This window comes from Elephantulus edwardii, unplaced genomic scaffold, assembly GCF_000299155.1.
Source record: "Elephantulus edwardii isolate Elephantulus edwardi_28Jun2011 unplaced genomic scaffold, EleEdw1.0 scaffold00075, whole genome shotgun sequence".
Taxonomy (NCBI): Eukaryota; Metazoa; Chordata; class Mammalia; order Macroscelidea; family Macroscelididae; genus Elephantulus; species Elephantulus edwardii.
Window position 1 is genome coordinate 3,949,276 of NW_006399825.1, and position 10,992 is coordinate 3,960,267.

The 10,992-nt window shown below is 39.4% G+C and overlaps 1 protein-coding gene across 1 annotated transcript in view; it reads right to left on the bottom strand.

Moving 5' to 3' along the window:
• The window catches only part of SATB2 (SATB homeobox 2), a 218,434-nt gene that overhangs the window by 93,443 nt on the left and 113,999 nt on the right, over positions 1 to 10,992 (bottom strand). The window contains exon 6 of the mRNA XM_006889070.1: positions 8,852 to 8,954. Within this exon, the coding sequence (XP_006889132.1) occupies positions 8,852 to 8,954 (103 nt within the window). The remainder of the gene's footprint in view (positions 1 to 8,851; positions 8,955 to 10,992) is intronic.

The following is a 10,992-nucleotide window of genomic DNA, read 5'->3' on the forward strand; positions in this document are numbered from 1 at the left end:
CCATAAAAGGCAAAGCTTCTTCTGTGCTCAGAGCCCACTGCTCACTAGCTCATAAACTCTTGTTTCTCACCCTTTTCCTCTTCAGAGCCTTGTCCTCCATTCTCCTTGTTTCTGACTGGTTTAAGGATAGGAAGGCAGGGGGAATAGGGAATCTTAATGATATAGTAGCTTACTCTATATCCTTTCCTCACTAAATTAGAATCTGCTGTCTCTCTCTGTCACTTCTTTCCTCCATACTAATTGCTGCTGAGCCTACTCTAACCTCCTGTGTCCCAAAGTGCTCCGTGGGACTTTACACAGCTGGTTTTTCAGAAGCAGACAGCTGAGCCTTTCTTTCAAGGGACTTCTGCATGGACTGAATCTCCAGCTTTTCAGTTAACAGGACATGGGTGTCGACCATTTGTACCATCAGTCCTCAAGTGACTCCTCTTCCTCTATAGATGCCCTTATTGTCACTTTGTTCTCACACTGGAGAAACAGCTCCCATGGTGGTCATTATGGTCTCCTTTTTGACAAAGCCTCTAATTATCTCTCCTTCCTCTTCCATTATCTCTCCTTCCTCCTCCGCCTCTTCCTCTCACCTACCATAATCATTCCCCACTGGCAACTCCTTCTTCCTTGGCTTCCATGACACTTCACTTTCTCCCTAAACATCTTAACCCACAGCTCTCTTTCTCTCACAGCTTTGGTCATATCACGTTTTCCCTCCATTCGTTCAAGAATGTCTTAGTACAAATTCAACAATCACATCCATAAAGTGGCTCCAAAATCTAACTGTAAGTCATTTAAGCTCAAAACCATGACTTCTGTTTTGACATCGCCTTAACCCTTTCATACCCATATTCAATGTCAAGAAGCCTTACTGGCTCTTCTCTACTGTGCTGGCATTTCCTGCCTCCTCACTATGACCACCCAAATCCAAGGCCTCACTTCAAAGTATCATGATAACAGAGTCTATGTGGCCTAATTCCTTCCTGGTGTAGGAGTCACAGATCAAACCACTGCCTTCCCCGCCCACACCCCATGACCACCGACACCTACATGACACCTACATGCGCGTATCTCATGCAAGGGCTCTGGTGGCCAGATTAGATTGCTTCTAAAGAAACTTTTCAAAAACACAAGGAACCTCCTACTATATCACTCCCTTGTAGAAAAACCATTAATAATTCTTAAAATACCTCAACAGAGGTTGTTAAGTCACTTCCTAAGGTGTGCCTTGACTCTTTCAACCTTATTTTAAATTGTTAAATTCAAATTCTGCTCAATTCTGTTCCTCCATCTATATTTAGTGTCATCACCATTTGGCCACCTGGTCAAGCTGTGCCTTCCCCATTAATGGAAATCTTAGCCATTCTGGACATCTATTATAGCACCGATAAATTTAGCTGCCATTCTAAGCACACTGGACTATCACTCATACTTTCCCAAACACACCATGTTCTGTTTCTCCTCTTAAATTTGTAGATGTTTAAAATATTCTTTCTCCTCTTTTCCTCCTTATGGGACTCCTCTTGTCTTTAAGAGAATAATGCATGTACTACTTCTCTACTGCCCTCCCCTCCTCAACTCTGACTCCACTCAGGTAGAATTTAGGGACCTTTCCCCATGCTGCAAGGTGCCTAGTTTATACCACAATCATAGGTTTGCCTATGTGTATTATTGTGTATGACTGCAATTTCCTTGCAAGGAGTGACTGGGCAATCTAACTATATTCTCAGTTTTTATAATCCAAAGTAGATTATCAAATTTACCTGTGAACAAAGAATATGTGTTACATTGATTGTGTCATATAGATTATGCCCTTTTTGAAATTAGAAGCTTTGTCTTACATTCCTTCCATAAAACTAAGCCTATATGATGGATAGATGAGTAGGTCAAAGAGAGGGAGGAAAGGCGTGGGAGGGAAAAGGTAATAAAAGTAAGTAATTTTCCTCTTGCCATCCTCTTGTAGTATGCAATTCAAATGGCTTTACAAATAGTGTAAATATGAGTAGAAAGAAGTTCATTTGCATCTACAAACTACATTGTTTACAAACAATTGCTTTTAGTTCTTTAGCAAGGCATAAACAAATTCAGGCTAAAGAAGAACGTTAACAATGCAGCACAAATGAGCTTCTTAAGAGTCAAGAAAAAAATTAACCCACATCTGAGCTGAATGTCCAAGGCATACCCCACACACTATTCTTCCACCTGCTGCTAAAACTAGTAAATTTCCAATCATAAGACCAAGCAGGTCAGGGTGAAAGATGAATACTAATTAGTGACTGTCACAGTGTAAATATACAAAGCTATTCCAACAGTCAGGAGATCAGGGAAGTGGAAAATGATTGGTTGTGGAGGTGGTGTTTCTATTTTCACAAATTCTGTATTTTCACAAAAATGACAAAGAATCTGATGTTGGCAATATTTCTGACAGGATACAAGGTAGGCAGAGAGCAGGTACATTCCCTTGCCAGACCACTTTCATTTAGATAGATGCAAAGCTAAAAGCAAATTTCTTTCATGACTCGAAAGAATTAGGTAGACAAAAGTGAGTTTCTTTTATCTCATCAGGGCTGAACAACAGCAGAAGGAGTATGGGGGCTTGATTAAAGGCATTGTCCTGACCACCAGCACCACCATGGCTAAGCAGGCACTGCCTTATGGAACCAGGTCAGCGGAACATTGATTTCTCTATTCAACTCTGAGGCACCACTTTGTAAATGACACAATCATTTTTGGGTACAAGAGGTGCTTTAAATGTGGTAACATTATATCATTTCAGCTATAATGATCATAATTACTTATTTCTTTTAATCACAACCCACTTAACCACTTTAGTACAGAGGACTAGTTCAAGGAGTTTAATTTTCATTCAACATCTAATCTTTGTGTTTACCGAAACCCTTCATGGGCTTTGTTTACTGTCTGCTTGCTGGCCTGGACGTTTGATCTTGCAAGACTAGATCAGACAGGGTCAGATAAAATACTGATTACCAGAATAAACCAGGCTTGGGAGGCTGCACTGTAACACTGGTTTTTAAAATCTTCTTTTCTCCCAGCTTTATAATATTTTGCAAAATAAGCCCAAATAAACAAATAAAATTAAGACAGCTAGCAATCAGTGGGTTCTTGAGCAATGACTGAGAAAAGGAAAAGTGATGGGGATAATTTTGCACTCCAGCCAAAAGAGGGGGTTTGGTTAGGGTCATTCAATCTAACTATGATTTTATGGCACAAATAATTTTATGGAATCCACCAGTATGCATGTGAACTTTCAATGACCCCTTAATCCCTGAAACACAGTAAATACTTGAGATTGACTTGACCAAATATGAGAATTCAAATGCCAGATGAAAAACACTTCAGATATAAAATTATTTTCCATTACCATATTACTTTTTAATTGGGATACATGTAAAATCTACAAGAACTTTCTTTGTCATAGCATTTCTGCCCCTGATCTTTTGCAAATGCCAGAGAATATAATTTGTGATACCATTTAGTTCCATAAAGGTGATGAGAAAAGTTCGCACCCAAATATGAGTTCCATATAAAAGAGTAGATTTTTAAAAAGTAAGCATTTTAGTAAAATGGATATTTTTTTATCTCAATGAAAGAAAATTGATAGGATAAAGAAATCTCACAGTGAAGGAGAAAATGCACAAGATACATTCCTTGAAAACAGTTTTGCAACAAAGGAACATTTCTTGGTTTCTGTGGATTTTCCTTGTGTCCCACATTAAAATTGCTAGTGATTAAACAACTGGTCTATTAAAAAAAAGAAAAAAAAACTACTTTCATATAAAGTGTATATTTTTTCTTTGTTACTTGGGAGCTGATATACTCTATTTTGGAAAACCTAGGCTAAGAGTAACGACAGTATGAGAGGAATAGCAATTTTTAAAAAATACCCCAAAAATCTGCTGGCTGTACCACTCCCCTCCACCCACTCCATTTTCTTGAATATCAAAAACTTCTGAGAAGCAGGTTCATGGTCTGGACCTTAAAACAAGAGTATACAAATTCTGTCTCCCCATCTATCCTGAATTAACGCTAATGTTAACTCAAATATGTCTGTGTCAACCGTGATTGTCTTTGAAATTAAAGAATAAAGGTAAACAGAATGTGCTTTGCTATGATCACTAGGGAAAATAAAGTTAACATGCTAAGCCAAACCAATTTAGGACTTTTCCAAGAATAAGTGTAAATAGTTTAGCTATAATAACAACAAATTCAAAAAATGCACATTAAAATGTTTACTTCAAAATTTAGACCCTTCCATTTGTATATAGTTTTTACATCTGCTTTTAATGATATCAAATTATTGATTGTTCATTTTTCTCATATTTATTTAAGCATTAACTATAGAATTTGCAATCTGATCTTTTTTTTTTTCTTTCCTTCCAGTAGACTTTTATTTTTGCCAGGTTTTAGTCATATTTACTTTGATCTTTCAGAATATATAATTATTTTACTGTTTATTTCTTTCTATGAGAAAAGAAAAAAATTTGACCTAGGAGAGCTATATATGTGGCAATTTGTAACAGATTCACATAGCTTATGTTTAGGAAATCATGGTTTTGATTAAGAAGTAACCATTTAGTTCCCACTGTTTTATTAAAACAGACATTAGCAGATAATAGGAAACATATTTAACAATGTAGCCTGCATTTAGTTTAGGACAGTAAATTAACTTGAGCTTTTCCTCTGTACTGAACATTGGCCACAATGCATGTACACTGTTGACTCTGGGGTGGAATAAGGGGTTGAGAAGGTGAGGGAAGGGCAGTGCACCCTGACTCCTGGTTCTCAGGAAGAGGCATATGTAAAACCCTGGTTCTGCCCTTATTAATGTTCAGATCTACAGTTCATGGTTCTTGCCATTACGGTTAGTTGCCATGGAGCCGATTCAACGCTGATCCAATTCATGGCGACCCATGTGTGTTGTGTGGAAAGAAGTCCTCCACACAGTTACCGAGGCTGTGACTTTTCACAAGTGAAATGTGAGGTCTGTTTTCTACGGAGACATATGTGGGTTCTAACCACTATCCAGCTAGTAATCGAGCACTTAACCTTTTGTGCCACCCTGGGACCCCTTGCAATTCATTACCAAATTTTTTTTTTAATTTCCATTTTGAGGATGGATAGACACATGGAAAACTTTACCAAACCATGACTTTCCCATGAGAAATACGGCCTACGAGATAGGAAATGCCACAGCAACATCTAATCGCAGCAAAAAGCTTCTTCAGTCGAGTGAAATGTGCTCTTATTGGTCCAACACTTCCTTTTCTCTGAGGGTCGAAAGTTAATAAAAAACACACTCCTCTGGGTGTTTATTTTCTGCACACCATTATACCTGTCATGAATTCTTTGTTTTCCTCCCACTCCCTTGCTTGATGAATCAACACCACTTGAACTGTTTTACGGCAGCTTGTGTTTACTTCACACATACCTTCACCTTCCCTGTTCTCCTCCTACTGACACACACGCACACACGCACACACTCTTCCCAGCAGCAATGACAGGCTCCACCTCTTTGAAGAGCATGTGCACACAGTGTGTGGCAGTCCCTTCAGGCGTGGATCCTTGACCTCTTGACTGAAATCAAGGTCTCAGTCTGCTTTTACGGCACTTCAAAGTTTAACTGTGCATTTACTATCTGGAGGGAAGAAAAATGGAGCTTGGGCTGCATCTCTGAGGATAAAAGGAGGAAAGTAGGACACATGAGTATTAACATGCATGCAGACACAAGACACGTGTGTATGTGTGCGTGCATACACACCACACACACACAGTGTCTCGCTCAGATTCTCTAGTGCCAATTCTGAAAACACTACAGTGAAGAGCTTCCAGCCTTCTGGAATCTGGACCTACACTTGAGCCTATTCAAACAGGACACTCTCTTCCTTTTTTCATGATAACAAGTAAATGGGATCCAGCAAATGACCTTGAAGCTCACTATTCTTTTGATTGTTAGCCAAAGAGGATATGTTCAAGCACTTAGCAATCCTGTTTAAAAAACAAAACAAAAACAACAAAAAAAATCAAGCAACTCTTCTAACCATACAAGCATGTTTTAGAACGAGAAGGATTATGCACTGATCTTGTACAAAGGTGGCTATTAATGATATTGTAAATTAAATGCACAAACTAGATTCTAAAGGGCCGTAAGACTTTTAAACTGCATTGAAAAGAAATGGATCTTGAAACCATTTTCAGTGCATTTAATTTTCCCTGGGTTGGTCAATATGTAAGGAACCTCGGTAGCACAATGTGTTTGAATGCTTAATATTAAATACACAAAAGGTCAGTGGTTTGAACCCACTAGCTGCTCCTCAAGGGATGTGATAGACCGTCTGCTTCTGTATAGATTTACAGCCTTGGAAACCCCATGGGGCTGCTGGGTCACTAGTAATCAGAATTGACTCGATGGCCATGAATTTGGGTTTTGCTTTGTGTTATTTCTATATCTTGACATTTCTTACAACTTGTGTATTTAGCATAAAATGCTCTCATTCCTTTATAATCAGAAATGTGCACAAAAAAACCCTTTTGCTCAAAAGGTAACCTTGTACACAAGCATGCGAACACTCAACAGTGAACAAACATTACTTGGACACCCTGTCTCCTTGAAGGAAACCTGCCGGCACTAAAACGAATAAATGCATCCTTTGCTTCCATCTACCCACCATAAATGTTTGTTGGGGCCTCAGGTGGCGTCAGTGAGCTATCAGCAGGCTGTGTATACCAACAATAAAGCACAATAGATAATGTTACAGTCATGCAGAACAGGAACAGGAAGGACCCCCAAACACCGACCTATCATATTGAAAACATTTCTCTCAAAGTCCCTCACAGGGCCAAGCACTGATTACCTGAATTGAGGGAAGAACAAGGGAATTTTTCCACATTCATATATTTTCAAAAATAGAGTATCACTGATCCATTTAAAAGGTTGAGTGGTGTAAATAGCACTCCATTCATTACATACTTATAAAACCCACTGCCATCAAGTTGGTTTCTATTCACAGTGATCCTGCCTCAGGTTTCAAAGTTGTCAATCTTCACAGAGGACACTGCCCATCTTCCTCCCACAGATAAGATAGCAGATTCAAACTGCCAACCTTTCAGTTGGCAGCCTGATGCATTATGCACTATGCCACCAAGGCTCCTTTTTACACACACACACACACACACACACACACACACCCCACCCCACCCTATATTTTCGGTTCTTTATATAATAAGGATGAAATGTAATTTTCAGGATGAAACACAGTTCTTTATATATTACAACTAGAGCGCTCACTAACAAAAAACCCAAGCCAAGCCTATTGCCATCAGATTGGTTTAGACTTACAGCTACCCTATGGCACAGAATTGAGGTGCTCAGTATGGTTCCTTTACCAAAGGAGACGGCCACATCTCTCTTCTGCAGTGCAGGTGGCAAAGTCTAACCACTGACCTTTTGATTAGCAGCCAAGTACTTTAACCACTATATTGTGTGACTCCAGGGCTATTACTGCAACCTATTATTACTATCTTCTCTTGTGGCCTAGTGGCAAGAAGCTGTGCTGCAATCCCAAAGCAAAGGCATCTGGTTTCACGCCACCATTTGCTCCACAGGAGAAGGATGGGCAGTCTCCTCCCCTGCAATTAACTGCCCCTGAAAACCTACCGGAGGGTCTCCTATGTGTCAGTTCCAACTCGACCGTGCACAACATGCATAAGAAGAGGCTGCTCTGCACTTGTTGTTATGTATCATCAGGTCATAAATGACTCACAGCTGACCCTCCAAAAGTTTTCAGAGGCAGTAAATTGTGTGGGAGAAGATCACCCATTTTTATCTCAAGGAGCAGCTGGTAGACCCGAACTATGTGATTTCTGACAGCACCAGCACTCCTTTCCAGGAAGCCACTAGAGCTCCCTTACTTTGTGCTAGCATTACAATATTTAAAAGCTGACAGCTGTTTATTTAACCTGACTAGCTCTTCAATGACCATTGTTTTATTACTATTTCAAATTTTCAATGAGGACACTAAGCCTTGTTGAAGCTAAATTATTTGCCTTTGCTCACACACAGCTAGCAAACAGAAGGCAATAATTTACACACAAATGTTTCTGTCCGAAAAACTTGGTTTTAACCATGGCATAACATAAAAACTCTACTTCTAACCAAAAATTCCCTGAAATACCCTAACAGTCATTTCAATATGATCATTATTTAAACTATATATAGGTAATTAGCATAGAGTGACAAATTCTACATTTCTGTTAATATAGTGATGGAAATTACTTGCTCATTAAGCTTTTTAAACACACATGACTATTCAGAATAAGTTATTTCACAAATACTCCTAACGAGAGGAAGACGGGCAGTCTCCTGTTAAAATTTACAGCTGTACAAATCCAATGCAGGGTCCCTGTGAGTCAGAGCTGGCTGGACAGCAGTGAACTAAGAGGCAGCTCTTGTGAAAACTACCAGCTTTGCATGTCATAGCTTCATACTGATTAGACATAAAAAATAAGAAACGTTTACAGGAGCTAATTTGGATCGCATGATGAAAAGATCTAAAATCTTATCATTGTACACAGAGGTCCTGGTGGCCTGGAGGTAAAGCTACACTGCAATCCCAAAGGCACACGGTTTGGATCCACCAGATGCTCCTGGAGGAAGGATGGGCAGTCTCCTCCCATGAGGTTTACAGCCTCTGAAAACCTGCTGGAGGGTCAGCTATGGGTTGGGTCCAATTTTGTACACAACTATATAAAATGTATCTAAAATGAGTGAAAATTCTGAACAACCAGCAAATTCACTGACCTAAGAGACTAAAAATGGACTTTAAAAAAGAAAACTATTTACCTTTAATCTTCTTGTACTTCTTATACCATCTCCCAAACTCCTGGCACTTGGTTGCTGACACATTGGCATAATATGTGCTATTTACAATGGATGAAATCATACTCTGGAAAGAAAAAGAAAGTGGTTATTTTTCCCAAATGCAAATACTTCACTGTGAAGACAAGAATGGGCCCATTATAGTCACACCAGTCACCTTTGTCTTTCTCACTTGAAACCCCCACTTTCCTGCAAACAAGTGACACCAGTGCTTTCCCCAAAACATCAGTCCTGGGGTCATGTCAAAGATGGAGGAGGTAAAGGCATACAGATCAAATGTGAAGAAGAAGGAGGTGAGGTATGATTAAGAACCAGAGGTGAGATCAGATGCTCCAACATCCGTAAGCCAAATAATGCCTTTCAGATGTTTCTGTTCAGCTTCCAACAGCAACAAGCTCACCCAGCCAAGAATCTGAGAACATCCGTGCTACTCACTGCAGAACAACATTTAGGGAAATAAGTGAAATTAATATAATTTATAGAAACGTGTGATTAGCACTTGTGTGAAAAATCCACCAAATGGGGGGAAAATTAACAGTGCTATTTTAGAGCAGAGCAAACGAAACCCAACACGTGTACTGTTTTTCGATTAAAAATGAACCAAAGCTCGAACTTTCTGAGAGCTAAAATATACCATCCCTCCTGACTCTCCAACTACGTCCCCTTCCTCAGCTCACTCCTTGATTTGTTTGTAAATGGGGTTAAAAGGAAAGAAATGGAAAAGTACAACCTGATTAACCACTGAAAAATTAAAATTAGACTTGTGTACCGTAAATAAAATTTCTCACAGAGATGCATCAACACGGCACGACTGAGCTAGCATTTCAGCAGATGTTAACTTACACTTCAGCTGACCATGATGGTACATTATATGTTTCATACATTTATTTTACTTCCCCAAGTTCCATCTAAAAATAAACGGATCAAAACAACTCAAAGGAGGCAGTACTGCAAGGTTTTAGATCTTCCCTTGAAATCTCATCTTTCTTTTAATAAAAGTGCATCCCTAGACATAGAGCCGTTCAGAGAAACCTTAGAACTTGTAATGACATTTCCACAAAGTAAGATAGATAGAAAGGATCACAAGAAATCAAGACAATGGCAACTGATTCACAACAAGGCTCGAATGATATCAGATAAGTCTTCCATAGACTCGCATGGCGAACACTCCCCTCTGAGAACCACCAGCTCCTTTCGCTCTTTCAATCCCTGCTCTGAACAGGCAGGCAAGGAGGGCCCCAATTCGATTCACAGACACCTCCTTGGCCCTTTCTACAGAGCAGATGGCCACACTGATTTCTAAATGACAATCTGTTCTCTTAAGGGAAGACCCTAAGAACTCTTCTCATCCCTGGGCCAGTACCACCTGAGAATATTACCAAATTTATGGAACTCTGCCTGCTGTTCTAGAAGGTCTACAATATATGAAACCTAATCCCCCATAGACTGGGATCTGCTTTGTACACTACCGACAGCCATGTAGCACTGACTCCTTGTTAAGTTAGGCTAGCTCCTTCCCTGAGCTCAGCTCTCTCCCCTCCTCGTCTGTGAACCTCTTGGGGACAGTCACTATGTCTTTTTCATTTGTCTCTCCCTAGTATCTACCACAGTTCCAATGTAGAATATCTGGAGTCACTGTAATATAATAGATAAGAAGGCAGAGATGAGTTTTAAAATGGAAACTGAAATATACTAACAGTAAGTTTGAACATGAAAGTAGCCTAATAATATAGAATAACCAGCCACACTGGGGTATATGAACAATCGCAAACGCACTTGTCATCTCGCTGTTGTCTGCATAAATAGTATCCTCTGGAAGGGCACAGGATATATAATTTTGCAGGAGTTAGAGGTAACTGTATATAGAAAAGTGATCTAGAGAAAAAACTAAAATTGTCAATGAATCAAGGATAGTCTCAAGTCTTACTAAGATTAGAAGATTTCAAAAGGCAGCATGGGATGACAAAATAAAATATTACAATGAAATGTGCAAGGACTTGGAGTCAGAACATCAAAAGGGCCGAACTCGCTCAGCATTTCTTAAGCTCAAGGAACTGAAGAACAAATTCAAACCTCGAGTTGCTATAATCAAGGATGCTTTAGGC